At 41.7% G+C, this 17,103-nt stretch overlaps 1 protein-coding gene across 4 annotated transcripts in view; it reads right to left on the minus strand.

Annotated features, from left to right (window-relative positions):
- LOC126260249 (kinesin-like protein KIF21A) overlaps positions 1–17,103 on the minus strand; it is a 532,099-nt gene that overhangs the window by 138,030 nt on the left and 376,966 nt on the right. For 3 of the 4 annotated variants that reach the window (XM_049957567.1, XM_049957569.1, XM_049957566.1), the window contains exons 8-13: positions 9,347–9,536; positions 9,106–9,258; positions 8,221–8,403; positions 8,056–8,103; positions 7,525–7,728; positions 1,601–1,800 (exon numbers count right to left, since the gene is read on the minus strand). In XM_049957567.1, coding sequence (XP_049813524.1) covers positions 1,601–1,800; positions 7,525–7,728; positions 8,056–8,103; positions 8,221–8,403; positions 9,106–9,258; positions 9,347–9,536 — 978 coding nt within the window. The remainder of the gene's footprint in view (positions 1–1,600; positions 1,801–7,524; positions 7,729–8,055; positions 8,104–8,220; positions 8,404–9,105; positions 9,259–9,346; positions 9,537–17,103) is intronic. The other variant, XM_049957568.1, reaches the window with a different exon arrangement.

Here is a 17,103-nt window from a genome sequence, read left to right on the forward strand (position 1 = left end):
GCCTGCTGAGAGCACAAATTTGAATTTTTTAGAAGGAGATGACACACATTTGTGTCCCTAGATGTCTCCTTACATTATCCCAAAGCAACATGTGCCAAATTTCAACTGGTTTGGTTGTTGATGATTTGTACCTTTTCATTTTAACACTCATACAAGTTAGTTCAATAAAAACAAATTGTCCAGGTTCTTACACATTCATACAAATTACATTTGTAATAAGTTTCAGAATTGTTCACTTTTGCTTCCACATGAAAGTAAAGTAGCTTTCAATGATGTAAACAGACACACAAACAAACACAAACACACACAAACACACACGCGAGGTTCAGGCTTTCGCGACCAATGGTTGCTTCGTCAGGGGGGGGGGGGGGGGGGAGGCGTTCCAATCCCGTGATTGGTAAGGTAAGTCTTTCTGCTCCCGGGATTGGAATGACTCCTTACCCACTCCCTTAAAACCCACATCCTTTCGTCTTTCCCTCTCCTTCCGCCTTTCCTGATGAAGCAACCGTTGGTTGCGAAAGCTTGAAATTTTGTGTGTGTGTTTTTTTTATTGTGTCTATCTACCAGCGCTTTCCCGTTTGGTAAGTCATGGAATCTCTGTATTTAATATATTTTTCCCATTTGGAATGTTTCTTTCTATTTTATTCATATCATTAAAGGTTATAGATAGTTTGATGCAAAATGAAATGACAATAAATGAAGAACAAACTGGAAATTAAGACCCTCCCCCCCCCCCCCCTCCCAAATTAAGAAATTTCATTATTCAGAGTGCATAGTTTCCCTAAGACTTAAGAAACAGATAATAATGCACTTCACTATTTCAGACAGATTATCATTGAAACTTAATAGAATTACTAAGTAAAATTATGTTATTGAAACTAATAAGTGAAAAAATTTATTGAGTAGGTCTATGTAAGTGAGGCAGTGAAACAAAATTGGTTTCTAACAAGACAACACAAATCTAACAAGACAACACACATCAGCCCACAAGGCAATTAGAGGATTTTGAAAATGCTACTGAACATACAGGGACAAGATTGAGTGCCTAGAAGAAATAACTGAACACTCTGTGCTGATGCAGACACTTTTCACATCTGCAAGTTCTTTTTTAAGGGTTCTGAGTTGATTCTTGATTCTGAGCTTGTACTTAAGTCAAGCTGTGGCTGTGGAAGTGGGCATTTGGGTGTATTTGGTTGTATTTGTAAATGTGTGCACTTCTGCTAGAAAAAGAACTAGTGCTCGAAAGCTAGTGTGAATGCTGTCTTCTGTTGTGTGTTTCAGTGCTCCAGACATCAATTCACTGTAGATGAATATTTGCGTTTCCCTTATTTTACGTATTGCACCATCCAGGAGTTTCCATTGTTGTTATAAATTAGGAAAAAGATTTGCACGCTAAATCAAGGTAGCTAGATAAAGATTTTAATCTTGTTCCTTCAAAATTCTCATTCTGTACAATCTATGTCTTGATCACAGACATCAGCACCACAGCTCTATAGTCTCAAGTAGACTTAGTCTTAACATAACAGATACAGGTTCACACAATGCACTGTACAGCTATTGAAAACATACAGTTAAACTCAAGACACAAATTATTTGTTACCTTTGTCCTTTTCATATCTGCAAGTTCGTTTTTAAGAGTTCTGAGTTGATTCTCATGTTGAGTCTGAGCTTGTAGCAACCTTGCATGCTCCTTTTTGGCTGAATTCAGACGTTTCAGTTCCTTCTGCATATCACTGAGTTTCCTTTCATATTCATCACGAACTTTCTTGACCTTTTCAGTTGGTTCCTTTGACTGGTTGCCTGTATGAAAAAATGCAGTTAAATGCAATTTGAAAATACATGAGAACATATTCACCATACAAAATGAACACAAGAAATAAAAGCTATGAAGTGGACACTAAATCTCCCACCATTCTTAGAAAGGATGTACAATTCATTGTGCTCTGAATTACCCCTAACTTTAAATTGTCTTCAGTAAATTAGGTTGGATGGATTTCGTTTTCCTTCACTAATATCTTCCCTATCTATTTCACATGGATCACAAGTTATGGAGCGCAAACTCAAATTATAAACAATGGAGAAGAAAACTGGCCATGCCCCTTATATAGGAATCATCCTGGCATTTGCCTGGAGCAAATTTAAGGGACTCATGGAAAATCTAATCCTGGATGGCCAGATGGGGATTTAAACCATCATCCTACCAAATGTGAGACTAGTATGTGAGAGAGGAAGTACTTTCAGTAATATAAAAAAAAGTGAGGCTGGCTGCACTGTTATTCTCATTGCTCCAATTTCTGTACAGGGTGTCTTGGCAATTAACTAGGTACGTGAATAAATTCTACATTTACAATGCTAATTTATTGAAATTAATATCATGCACACAGCGTTATATAAAAATGACGGCACCTGTGGCATCAAACGATCATCTCAAATGGCTAGGTATGGAATCAACAGTCATCTGGAAGGAGTGGGATATTGCTGGTAACATCCTGAATCTGTGTTTCCAGTTCTTCCAATGTGCTAGGTTTTGTCTGGGATACCTCACATTATGCACAACCACATAAAAGGAACTCATGTGGAGTCATGTCTGGACTTCCTGCAGGCTACTCTTGAGATCCATGTTTTCCCAGCCAATGCCCTAGAAACTTCTCACCCAACCATGCATGCACTTCACTTGCAAAGTGAGGTGATGCGCCATCTCGCATAAAATAATGTCTTCGAAATTATCCCATGCAGATACTGAGGGCCAAACAAAATTTTTCGAGCATCCACAGATAGTGTTCTGTGTTCATTGCATCACAGGTGATAAATGGCCCAGTAAAATTTGTGGCAGTCATCCCTCACCACATTGTCACTTTTCGGTGGGACTGTATTTTCTCCACCCTAACACAAGCATCCCGTTCCACCGAAAAGTGGCAACTGTGTTGATTTAGAGAACCTCCCATATGGAATACACCTCATCACTCAGGAGGATGTTCTTAAACAATTGGGACCAAACTTCATGCCAACTCAACATTGATTCCCCATACTCCATTTGATGATCACTGTCTTCCAGTGTCAGCTACTGCACATGACGAGGTTTCCATATATGAAAACTCAATTCATTATGTAACATCTCATGTACCATGTACCCTGTTAGTGCACTTTCATGTGCAGCCTAGCATGTTGATTTTGAAGGGCTGCATACAAATAATTCCTTCACAGTTTCAACTTTATCATCAGATTGAGACATGGATGGGGGGACAGTTTTTTTTTTTTTTTTTTTTTTTTTTTTTTTTTTTTTTTTTTTTTTTTTAAACCAGCCCATGGTTATTAACTTCCAGTGACAATTCTTTATTGTCTCTAGACAAATTGTGGCACTCACTCCACTTATCAAATGCCACCACCTCTGCACCAGGACATCAGAATTCCACACTTCATAACATGCAGCAATTTGTGCTCACTGTTGAACAGTCAGGCAACTGGCCATCTTTCCATTTCCTGTGTGCAGCTCCTCTCGCAGAAACTGTGAAGTGAAGAGAGTGAGAGGAAGGAGAGGGAATGAGGGAGATGAAACAAATGCCAAGCACGAAATGTAAGTCTGGCCTAGCAGCCATATGTTTGCACGGTAACAGTGCCAGTATGGCAAAATAACCTCCGAGCCAAATCGTCCCTGCCCGTGCCGTGACTACAGAAATCCAGACATTGTAGAACAATCTATATGTACACACTATTTCCATTATGATTCCATTGATGTCAAAACTTTTACAGCCATTTTATAATATCTAGTTTTTTTTTAGGACTACATTTTATCTATAGAATTAATTTTTATTGAAACTGGTTTCTGAATGTTACTCTCTTGACTTAATTCTTCTATAGGCATGATGGTCTTTTCACAGTATATAAAACTGTCTGAGCCCAATTCACTGCTCCACAATGTACACATTAATCCCTAAATATTTTCAATTTCACAAATAAATGTGGTAAAGTGAATACGTCCTATAAGATGGCTACAGAGTTTCAAAAGAATAACTAGCTGCTCATTTACATTATCTCTTGTGCATAATTTAGAAGTTTAAACATCATTACTCTATTTGCAAAAATCAGGTAAGTCACATTTAAAGAGTATAATGGTGTTAAAACCTCTTCAAACTCTTGCTGTGAATTCACTTTTGTAAGAAGAACATTGTTTGTTCACAACAAAGAATAAATTCATTTGCAGCAATTCTCTTTTTAAAAAATGCAAAATATACATTGATTTTTAAGTAACTGTACAATAAAGTGCGCATTCTCCATTCAAATTTCATACTGCAGCAAAACACCATATGGCAAACTGTGATACAGCTTACTGTAACATAATTCCTGTCACCAGTATAGAGCAGGCACACACATCAGAGTGACAAAATGTACTATTCCACGTTCTGTCACAAGGGTTCAAACAGTATTGCTGAGATTGCGAACCACACTAGGTATGATAATTTGCACTGTGTCACGACTAACTTTTGAACAGTACTTGTCTAACTGCTACATGTGATACTGATTTACATTTGGAAACACGACTGTAGATTGTTTCCAGTCAATAAGACTGCAGTACTGGGCAACAGAAACGCATTTATCTGTGGGTTTCAGTGACAAAAATTACTGCATGGAAAACATGTATCTCATGGTATAAAGTGTAAGAGAACAACTTTGCAATGCAAATAAGTCATTTCCCTTTTCAAAACAATTTATATTACATTCACAGTATCTTTTTACTGTCTTCAACCACTCATCAATCCTCCTCCCCCCCCCCCCATGCTTTTTGCCATTGAGAACATTCACTCTATTAGCTGTAAAACCTCCTGGCCTTTCAGGTTAGTCTTCACTTATTGGACATAAGGCAAAATCATATGATGTAATACCAATGTTATAACGAAGGTACTCAAAAATTTGGAAATCTCTTATATCTTGTCAGTGTAGTTGTTATTTATACTGCTGAGTTTTACTGATGACATTGTCAGTATTTGGACCTATGTTTTGCACAAATGATTTTACGAATATCAGCAATTTGAGGGAGGCATTGTTTCAAGTAACATTTTCCAGTGGCTGATTTTGAAATATAAGGCCTAAATTTTACAAACTTCTTTTCCTATGAATGAAAAAAAAGCACTACTATTTTTTTTACTGTGACCTCATTCTGTTTTTCAACTGTTGCAACACTGTGGTAGTAAACTGAGTTTTTATTGCCTACAATCAGGTATCCACATACTGAGATGATCATTTTTGAATACAAATTTGTGATAGCCATAGGGACAGTTATTATTCACTGACCAATAGCTCCTAGTCTCATTTCAGCTTAATTTTATGTAATCTGCAATTTATAGAAATGATTTTCTTTTTTGCCTGACTAATGTAATACACTGAGAATAGTTTTACTTGCCAGAAGTCAGCAGGAATTATCTGTCTCACTTTCAACTTAGTATTGGAAACATAATGAACTCTTAAAATAATCACAAATTTATATAATAATAATAATAATAATAATAATAGTAGTAACAGTATTCTATTACTGGGATCTGCCTACTTTAAGTCAGATTCCATAATATCGTATTTGGCAGGGGCACAAAGACTACATACTGGACAGAGCTCGATTGTAACAACTGACAGTATAGCAGTGAAATCTGTACAATCGGAAATCTGAAGAAAAGAAACAGAATGCATTTCAAATTTGGTATTATCAAAGAACTTTAAAAATTACGAGGATGGATAAAGTATGAAATGAAGATGGTCTATAATATAGGCAAGAAAAGAAGTCTATGGAACAAAATTACGAGAAGATTGGACAGGTTACTGAGACATCTGCGATGGACTATTGCAATAGTTGACCAACCTTATGTGGGAAGGAGTTGGAAAGAGAGGAAAAATGCTAGGAACAAACCATGACTTTATAAACCAGCTCATAAAGAATACTGGGTGTAACAAAAGTATGGAACATCCAGAATGGAATAACAATAGTATAGAAAGGATAAATTATTACTCACCACATAGAGGAGGCAATGAGTCACACACAGCCACAGTGAAAAGCATACTAGAAATATTTAAGCTTTCAGACAACATCCTTACTCAGAAGTAGAACTCTTAACATTCACACAATTTACACAACATGACTGCCGTCTCTGGCCTCTGGTGGTCCTTAGTGGCTGGAGACAGCACCCATGCATGTGCAATGTGTGAATGTGTGAGAGTTCTACATCTCAGGAAAGATATTGACCATAAACATAAATATTTCTAATATGCTTTTCATTGTGTCTGTCTGTGACTCAACTCATGCTCTATGTGGTGAATAGCAATCTATCCTCTCTCTGCAATAATTACATAAAGATGAAAACACAATGAGATAGGAAAATGTGGAGAACAGTATCGAATCACCTAAAGAATAACTCTCCCAGCACATCAGCCAATCCCAGAATAATAGATGATAAGAAGCTCATTAGAAGTATTATGATGCAACAGATGAGTGGCACGACTGCTGCACTTGAGGCACAACTGCCTTTCATAACGCACAGTAACCAGGAAATTGAAAGTCCCCACAAAGGAAGAATTGATGTAATACTTGAGAACCTCACCATGTAGGAATGCACACTATGGTAGTCTGAAGGGAACATACTGTTATCCCACGTGGTTAATGCACTGTCAGAACAACTGTTTGCTATGCAAGTGTTGAGGGGTAAAGATAATAAAGGTTCTCATTGTTGACAAATACGAATATTCCTCATCAAGCCCTCTTCCCATAGATGCCATCCTTTTGGTGTAGGCTATAAACTCTTAGCATAGGCATACTAGTACCTTTTAAATGAATGTCTTTGAGATGAAGACACAAGATGTATTGCCTGTACTCAAAGCCGCATTTCCTCTGTATGAATCCTGAGCCAATTTATGTTTCACTGCATGGGAGGAAGGTTAAGGTTTTCAATGTCTTATCACTGATAAGGTCATTATACACTGAGCACAATTTTGGATCAAGAACGGTTAGGGAACGAAATTGGCTGGCCTTTCAAAAGAACTGTCCCAGCATTTGCCTTAAGTGATTTAGGGAAACTATAGAAAACATGCATCTAGGTGGCCATATGGGGATTTGAATTTTCATCCTGCAGAATGTGAGTCCACATTGCTCTAAGTTTCATCCTCCCAAATGGGAGTCTGCCTTGTTCTCAGTACCTCACTGGAGTGAGGAGATGATGGAGGAGGAGGAGGAGGAGGAGGAGGAGGAGGAGGAGGAGGAGGAGGCGGCGGCTCACGCGTGCCTTCCCTCTACAACACATGTATGTTGGTTTCCAACATAACCACCACCTTCAGTTTGACACACTCAATATTAGTACAATGATTTACAGGTCATCACATAACAATTACCTTCTATGATAGAGGTGCATTCAGAATCATATGATACAAACTGACAAATGATAAATCAGTAAGATGAAATAACCATACACTAGTGTAATACCACTATTGATACCTTGTCCTTGTCTTCCCAATTATGAAAACATAACTTATGCTGTTTTAACTTACTGAAAGAGGCTAGCACTTTATCCCGTTCTTCTTGTGTGACCCTGATACGCTCCTGCAACTGCATCATCTTGTCTTCATAGTGCTGGCGCATAGTGTGTATTCTCCGCTGTGACAGCTCTAATTCTTCTATTAGCTTCTGTTTGATGTTTATCTCTGAAGTGAGTTCTGCTAACTTAAGACCAAATTCTTCATTTTCAGCTTCTCCTATATCAAATGGAAAGAAATTGTGATACTAATAAATGATTATAACTGTTGAAGTGAAATTATGTTTCAGGTACTATTACCCTGCTTCCCACTTCATTTATTTCAAGCGTATCACGAGAAAATGTAATCAGCAATGACATAATTAAAGCTTCCCATCATGCAAATCTTTTTATTAAATGTGCAGTGCACTAAAAATACTGATTTGTGCCATTAAAAGCAACTCATTGTCACTAAAAAGAATGTGGTAAAAATTAGAAAGAACACAAAAATTTATTAGAAGTGCATAAATACTGTACTTTTAAATTTTACTAAATCACATATACCCACCTTTCTCTTCTGTATCAGTACTGCTGCTGTCACTTGCGTCATCATTCTCTGCTCAAAGAAATGAAAGGAACTTCAGGAATCAAAACAATGTGACAGAATTAAAGTCTTTGAAACAGTGTATACCGTTACAATTTCTTCCACTTTAAATAATATAGAACAACCTACCTTTCTCTTCACTGTCACTTTCACTATCTGCATCATCATTTCCATTTTTCTGGCCATCGTTTGATGTTTCATCATTAATTTTACTTTTTGCTAGCAATTCAATATCCTTTAACAAATCTTTCTTTGCTTCAGAAAGGAGATTATCTACAGATGTTACGTCACCAGGAGATATATCGAAGTGTCCTGGAAGAACAGAGATATGGGAAAACTTAAATGACCTCCAGAATATAACAAATATGAATTTTTTAGATTTCATACAACAGCAGTTATAGGAGTAATTCCTTCTACTCCTCCTCATTCTTAGTCTTCTTCTTCTGTTTAATAATTTTTAAGACCTACTTCTTTAGTAACACTAACCCCTCCCAATCATTATGTGAACCAGTTACTGCAGATAAATTTCAAGGCAACTTTTAAGTTTCAGTGAACTTAATTACTTGTAAACAGTTTCCTCTGCAAGTCATTGATTATTCTGCTAAGTGACACAGCAGAATTTTCGTTTTTGCACTTGATTCATTTAGATTGTAAAAAGCAACTTTTTAGGTGTTTCTTTTTAGTTTTCTTTCCCAGTATAAAATTCTCAGGAAGAAAGAGTCACATATCCCTCACATCACACAGTAAATAACTCTTTGTTCTAACCTCATCATTGTAATTATGAAGGATTATGGACTGCATTTTGAGAGAGACTAAATATTATAATAAAATTTCATCACCTAAACAAACAAATTTGGCTACTCTAGTTTTTCCACCTCTAGCTCGAAGTTACATACAAGACTCCACATAGTTAGGGGAAGGACTGCATCAATTTGCATGAACTGCCATACTGACGTTATTAACACGACATCAATTAGCAATGCTGAATGTGCAGTAGATAAGATGTTTGCCTACCTGACATGGCAACATGAGGACTCAGTGTCATTTTAGGTGGTTGCCTTTTGCGGAGTTGCTGACATATGGCTTCAGATTCCAACAATTTTGCTCTCAGGTCCTCTATCTCTTTAAGATAACCCTGTATCATTTCTGTGATGTCTGAAGTTTCACCTGTACATAAATAATATGAAATTTACTTTTACAGCATGAGCACACATAATAGGCTTTACAGTCACCACTTATTGGTTCCAGTTCATACCTGAGCCAACCCAAGATCCCACAGCCCTCTCAGCCAAAAGCTGTGTGTTCTTGTTGCTGAGAGCATCTATTGTTTCCTGCATGGCTTTCACTCTGGTTCTCAGATTGTTGATCTCACTTTGTAACATTATGTTTTCATGGTACATATCATTTACAGATTCAACACCATCTTCACCAACAATTCTTTTCCCCTGAAAATTTATAGTTAATTTAAATGTGGATTCTCTGCATTGTACAAAAGCAATTATAGCGAGAATTTTCTACAACTTACCGAGTACACTGTATTTTGCTCTCACATCCTGTCTTTTATTAATTAAGTTAACCTTTAGGATTCTGATGCCTACGCATATTATAAATCAATATTATAAGAGTCACTGATGCTACCTTCATGAAGCTGCAGCAGTTATTATTTGTTTTTTTTTTTCTCCTCTCTCTCTCTCTCTCTCTCTCTCTCTCTCTCTCTCTCTCTCTCTCTCTCTCTCTCTCATGTCTTCAAGCAGTTGCAGTTATTGCCCAATTTATACATCTAACTGATGATGTTTCAACTGCAAACATTGTTTAGGGAAGTTTTATCAAAAACCAGAAGGTCATTGGCATACTTCTTATTGAAATAGTTTGGAAAAAATCAGTTTACAGGCTGCATATGCACGATTTGTTTGCAAGTATGGGTACACATCAGCCCTTTACAGATTACTGAACAGCACACTGGCTTAAAATGAATAAGAATGTATCAAAGAATAATTCAGATGAAAAAACTACAATAAGGGTATTGTTAGCAACAGAGTCCTACAATTGTGGGTGAGTGGGTGGGGGGTGGGGGGGGGGGAGTAACTGATACAGACATGGAACCAAGATATTGAGTTTTATTGTGATTCAGAGATATTTCCTCAAAAAGTTACTCAAATTAAACGGAAGTCTATAATAAAACCATGGATTACACAAGGAATAAAGATTTCCTGTAAGACAAAAAGGAAAATGTATCTGTCGACCAAGAATAGCTCCAATGCTGATCATTTAGCTAAATACAAGGAATACTGTAAAACATTAAAAAAAGTAATTCGGACGTCTAAACAAATGCACTACAAGAAGAAGATAGCGATGTCAGGGAACAAAATAAAAACAATATGGGATATAGTGAAAGAGCAGACTGGTAGAACCAGAAAGGAACAGGAGCAAATAGCACTAAGGGTAGATGACACATTAGTAATGAATGGGCAGTGTGGCAAATCTATTTAACAAGTACTTTATATCCGTTACTGATAGAATGGGACTTTCAGGATCAGTAAATAATGCCCTTGAATATCTGAAACTAGCCTTCACAAATAGCTTCAAGTACATGAATATATCACTCACTTCACCAAAAGAAATAACTTCCATAGTAAAATCTTTAAAAACAAAGCATTCTAGTGGGTACAATGAAATATCGACAAAGTTAATTAAGGCATGTTCTTGTGAGTTTAGTACAATTCTAAGTTACTTGTGTAACCAGTCAATTATAACTGGGACATTTCCTGACTGGCTAAAATATGCAGATGTTAAGCCCCTATTCAAGAAAGGGGATAAAAAGATACCATCAAACTACAGGCCGATTTCACTTTTGCCAGCATTCTCAAAAATTTTAGAAAACGTAATGTACAGGCAGCTGCTCAACCATCTGACCACAAATAACATATTATCAAGAACACAGTTTGGATTTCTGAAGGGTTCTGATATCGAGAAGGCTATTTACACCTACAATGAAAATGTACTTAATTCATTAAATAACAGATTACAAGCAGCAGGTATTTTCTGTGATTTGTCAAAGGCATTTGATTGTGTGAACCACAACATCCTTTGAAGTAAATTAGAATTCTATGGTGTCACGGGCAGTGCTGCAAAATGGTTCAAGTCATACCTCACTAACAGGAAACAAAGGGTGTCAGTGCAAGGGACTAGTGAATTAAGTCATCAGTCATCATCAGAATGGGAAGAAATTACATGTGGTGTCCCACAAGGATCCATCTTGGGGCCATTGCTTTTTCTTGTGTACATTAATGATCTCTCATCAGTTACACTGCCAGAAGCAGAGTTCGTTTTGTTTGCAGATGACACAAGTATTGCAATAAATAGTATGTCAAGTGTAGTTCTAGAAAGATCTGCTAATGATATTTTCATGGATATTAATAAATAGTTTAAAGCCAACTCACTGACATTAAACTTCAAAAAGACTCACTATATGCAATTCAGAACCTTTTTTTTTTTTTTGGTTTGGTGTTAGGGCGCAAAACTGCTATGGTCATTAGCGCCCAGCCTGTGGCTTAGGAAACAGTAAAAAAACCGAAACTGAAAACTAGCAGCAATGGGAACAAAGTCATAAAATTGGAGAAACTAAAAGCAGAAGGAAGGCTTAAAAATCCACTACAGAAAGGGGTTGGTTGTCCCCAAAAAAAGCTTCAAATGACTGACGTCATTTCACTAGCACTAATAAACTGGAGAACGCGGTCGGCTGAGCGCGTGTCATCTGCTAAAATCGACGATAGATCAGGCGATAGCTGTAGACGGGCGCGTAACAGATTAAAATAGGGGCATTCAATTAAAAGGTGTCTTACCGTCCACAGCTGAGAGCAGTGGGGACAGAGTGGGGGAGGATCGCTGCTTAAAAGATGTCGATGGCTAAAAAGACAGTGCCCTATCCGGAGTCTAGTTAAAATTACCTCCTCCTGACGACGCGTTCGGGAGGAAGAGGTCCAAGCACAAGGAAGAGCTTTCACATCCCGCAATTTATTATGGGGAAGTGTCGACCAATGCGCATGCCATAAATGAACAACACGACGACATAAAACGCTCCGTAGATCGCAGAAAGGAATCGATGGAATAGCTGGCCGAGGAAGAGAGACTGCAGCCTTGGCTGCAATATCGGCCGCCTCATTTCCATAGATACCAACGTGTCCCGGGAGCCAGAGGAACGCCACTGAGACGCCCCCCAGGTGGAGCAAGCGCAGACAGTCCTGAATCCGGTGCACCAGAGGGTGCACAGGATAAAGAGCTTGGAGACTGAGGAGAGAGCTGAGAGAATCTGAGCAGATAACGTACTGTATCCGCTGATGACGGCGGATGTAGTGGACAGCCTGGAGAACAGCGTAAAGCTCCGCAGTATACACCGAACACTGGTCGGGAAGCCGAAATTGATTTCGGGTGTCGCCAACAATATAGGCACTCCCTACACCTAACGATGTTTTCGAGCCGTCGGTGTAAATAAATGTGGCGTCCGTCATTTGTGCACATAGAGCAGCAAATGCTCGACGATAAAGAAGTGTAGGGGTACCATCCTTGGGAAATCGACAAAGGTCACGGAGCAGGCAGATCCGGGGACGGAGCCATGGCGGTGCTGTACCCCAAGTTGTCAAGAAGGTTTTAGGAAAGCGGAAAGAAAGAGAATGGAGCAGTTGACGGAAGCGGACTCCCGGGGGTAGTAGGGAGGAGGAGCGGCCTGCATACCCTACATCAAAGGAGGCGTCGAAAAAAAGGTCATGGGCTGGATTAGCAGGCATGGAAGACAGATGGCTAGCATATCGACTCAGAAGGACTGCTCGCCGATTGTACAGCGGAGGTTCAGCAGTCTCAGCATAAAGGCTTTCCACAGGACTAGTGTAAAAAGCTCCAGACACTAAACGTAATCCACGGTGGTGGATAGAGTCGAGACGCCGAAGAATAGACGGCCGAGCAGAGGAGTAGACTATGCTTCCATAATCCAATTTCGAGCGCACTAAGGCGCGATAGAGGCGGAGAAGGACCACTCGGTCCGCTCCCCAGGAGGTACCATTCAGGACACGGAGGGTGTAAGCGATCGCAGACAGCGAGCCGAAAGATAGGAAACGTGGGAGGACCAGCACAGTTTCCTGTCAAACATAAGACCCAAGAATTTAGCGACGTCTGAAAACGGAAGGTTGACAGGACCTAGATGTAAGGAGGGCGGAAGAAACTCCTTACGTCGCCAAAAATTAACACAAACGGTCTTACTGGGAGAGAAACGGAAGCCGGTTTCGATGCTCCAAGAGTGGAGGCGATCGAGACATCCTTGAAGACGTCGTTCAAGAAGGCTGGTCCGTTGAGAGCTGTAGTAGATCGCAAAATCGTCCACAAAGAGGGAGCCCGAGACATCAGGAAGGAGCCAATCCATAATTGGATTTATAGCGATGGCAAACAGTACAACACTCAGCACGGAGCCCTGGGGTACCCCGTTTTCTTGGGAGAAAGTGCGGGAGAGAGTAGTGTTCACCGGCACCCTAAATGTCCGCTCTGCCATAAATTCGCGAAGAAAAAGGGGCAGCCGGCCTCGAAAGCCCCAGGAGAACAGTGTGCGGAGGATGCCTGTCCTCCAACAGGTATCGTATGCTCTCTCCAGATCAAAAAATATTGCTACCGTTTGGCGTTTCCGGAGAAAATTGTTCATGATATAAGTGGAGAGAGCAACAAGATGGTCAACTGCAGAACGATGCTTTCGGAATCCGCATTGGGCAGGTGTTAAAAGACTGCGGGATTCCAGCCACCACGCTAAACGGTAATTCACCATACGCTCCAAAACCTTACAGACACTACTCGTGAGAGAAATGGGGCGATAGCTAGAGGGGAGATGTTTGTCCTTTCCAGGCTTCGGAACAGGAACGACAATAGCTTCCCGCCATCGTCTGGGAAAAGTACTGTCGGTCCAAATTCGATTATAAAGGCGAAGGAGGTAACGCAGACTATGGGTTGATAAATGCAGCAACATTTGGGCGTGGATACCATCCGGTCCTGGGGCGGAGGAGCGAGAAGAAGAGAGTGCATGTTGGGGTTCCCGCAACGAGAAAACAGTATTGTAGCTTTCGCGATTTTGAGAGGAGAAAGCAAGAGGTCGCACTTCCGCCGCAAGTTTCTTCGGGAGAAACGCTGGCGGGTAATTTGAAGAGCTCGAAATCTCAGCAAAGTGCTGACCCAACGAGTTAGAAATTGCGATGGGGTCCACTAATGTGTCATGCGCGACAGTGAGCCCAGAGACCGGGGAGAAACTAGGCGCACCTGAGAACCGTCGAAGCCGACTCCAAACTGCCGAGGAGGGAGTGAAGGTGTTAAATGAGCTAATAAAGAATTTCCAGCTTGCCTTCTTGCTATCGCGGATGACACGACGGCATCGCGCTCGGAGCTGCTTATAGCGGATACAGTTGGCCAAAGTAGGATGGTGGCGGAAAACGCGGAGAGCACGTCGCCGCTCACGTAGTGCATCACGGCATGCCTCGTTCCACCAAGGAACTGGGGGGCGCCGGGGCAATTCGGAGGTGCGTGGTATTGAATGTTCCGCAGCTGTAAGAATAACGTCGGTAATATGTGTGACCTCATCGTCGACGCTGGGAAAGTGACGGTCATCGAATGTCGCTAGAGATGAAAAAAGTGTCCAATCGGCTTGGGCAAACTTCCAGCGTCGCGGGCGCATATATGGCTGTTGAGGCTGCAGTCTAAGGACACATGGAAAGTGGTCACTCGAGTGTGTATCATCAAGGGCGAACCATTCGAAGCGCCGAGCTAGCGGAACAGTACCGACCGCAAGGTCCAAATGAGATAAATTTGTCGTGGAGGCAGACAAAAATGTAGGGACCCCAGTGTTGAGGCAAACTAGATCTGCTTGGTGGAAGACGTCTAGCAATAGTGAGCCACGTGGACAAGGATGTGTAGATCCCCAAAGCGGGTGGTGGGCATTGAAGTCCCCAACCAGCAAATATGGGGGTGGAAGCTGACCAAGAAGAGGAAGGAGATCAGCTCGTGCCATTGGTGTGGACGATGGAATGTATACAGTACAAAGACAGAACGTGTATCCGGAAAGGAAAAGACGGACGGCGACAGCTTGGAAGGAAGTGTTTAAATGGATTGGGTGATAATGGAGAGGTTCATGGAGAAGAATCGTGAGTCCTCCATGTGCTGGAGAGCCTTCAACAGAGGGGAGATCATATCGGACGGACTGAAAATGAGGGAGAACAAAGCGGTCATGGGGACGCAGCTTTGTTTCCTGAAGACAGAAGATGACCGGCGAGTAGGATTGTAAGAGGATTGACAATTCATCCCGATTGGCTCGAATACCGCGGATATTCCAGTGGATAATGGACATAGGGTGAACAGAAAATGGAGGAATGTGACCAAGGTCGCTGTCAACTCGACGACTGCTCTGAGCTTGCGACCGACAGCATGGAATGGCATTCAGCCGAAGGCAGAAGATCCTGATCCATAGGTTGGTCAGGAGCAGCTCCTGCCACCAGCGACCGGCCGGTTGATCGGCCGCCAGCAGTGCGCCTCGGCGACACAGAAGACGGCCGAGGGCGATTTCCGCCAGGTGGTGCTGTAGATGGGACACGCCTTGGCGGAGAAGGAGAGGAACTGGGTTTCTTTGTAACCTTCTTGGAAGTATGATGTTTAGAGGAAGGAGGAACCGATGGTTGGGAAGTTGCCGTACATAAAAACTCTTCACGAGTATGCTCTTTTTTCGAAGTCTTGGTGTCTGACTTTTGGGCTCGAGATTTAGCAGAACTCGACGAAGGGTGAGCCAGAGAGTGGGCAGGCGAAAGTGGTGAGGTTGAACGGGCGATCTTTGCGCTGGCCGATCTGACGAACGTGGCACTAAAGGTGAGGTCGCAAGTCTGCGTGGCCGCCTCCTTTGTTGGCCGAGGAGAAGCAAGGACAGTGCTGTATTTTCCTTTCTGAGGCACGGTGGGCTGTCGACTGGCGAATAATTTTCGAGCAGCAAAGGTCGACACCTTTTTCTTCACCCTAATTTCCTGGATGAGCTTTTCGTCCTTAAAAACGGGACAATCTCGAGAGGAAGCGGCGTGGTCACCCATACAGTTGATGCAGTGAGGGGATGGAGGTGGACAAGCACCCTCATGGGCATCCCTGCCACGCGTAACACATTTGGCTGGATTGGAACAGGACTGGCTGGTGTGATTGAACCGCTGGCACCGATAGCAACGCGTAGGGTTTGGGACGTAAGGGCGAACGGAAATTATCTCGTAGCCTGCTTTGATTTTCGATGGGAGTTGAACTTTGTCAAATGTCAAGAAGACAGTGCGGGTTGGAATGATGTTCGTGTCAACCCTTTTCGTAACCCTATGAACAGCCGTTACGCCCTGGTCAGACAGGTAGTGCTGAATTTCTTCGTCAGACAGTGCATCGAGGGAGCGAGTATAAACGATTCCACGCGAGGAATTTAAGGTACGGTGCGGTTCCACCCGGACAGGGAAAGTGTGTAGTAGTGAGGTACGCAGCAATTTTTGTGCCTGGAGGGCACTGACTGTTTCTAACAACAGGGTGCCATTCCGTAATCTGGAACAAGACTTTACAGGACCTGCAATTGCGTCGACACCTTTCTGAATAATGAAAGGGTTGACCGTGGAGAAGTCGTGACCTTCGTCAGACCGAGAAACAACAAGGAACTGTGGCAACGACGGAAGAACTGACTGTGGTTGAGACTCAGTGAACTTACGTTTGTGAGCAGACATAGTGGAAGGTGAGGAAACCATTGCGGAAGAATCCCCCATGATTACCGGCGTCTCCGATGGCGCGCTCCTCCCTTGTGGGGGCCCTCTCTGAGGGCACTCCCGCCTTAGGTGATTGTTCACACCTCAGGTCACACCTCCCGACAAACGGACGGAGGGACCAATCGGCACTTTCGGAAGGTATCAGCTCGGGTAATCACCCCTCCCTGGGCCTGGCCGTTACCAGGGGGTACGTACGTGTCCTACCTGTCTACCCGGG

The sequence above is a fragment of the Schistocerca nitens genome, chromosome 5 (assembly GCF_023898315.1).
Source record: "Schistocerca nitens isolate TAMUIC-IGC-003100 chromosome 5, iqSchNite1.1, whole genome shotgun sequence".
Classification (NCBI taxonomy): Eukaryota; Metazoa; Arthropoda; class Insecta; order Orthoptera; family Acrididae; genus Schistocerca; species Schistocerca nitens.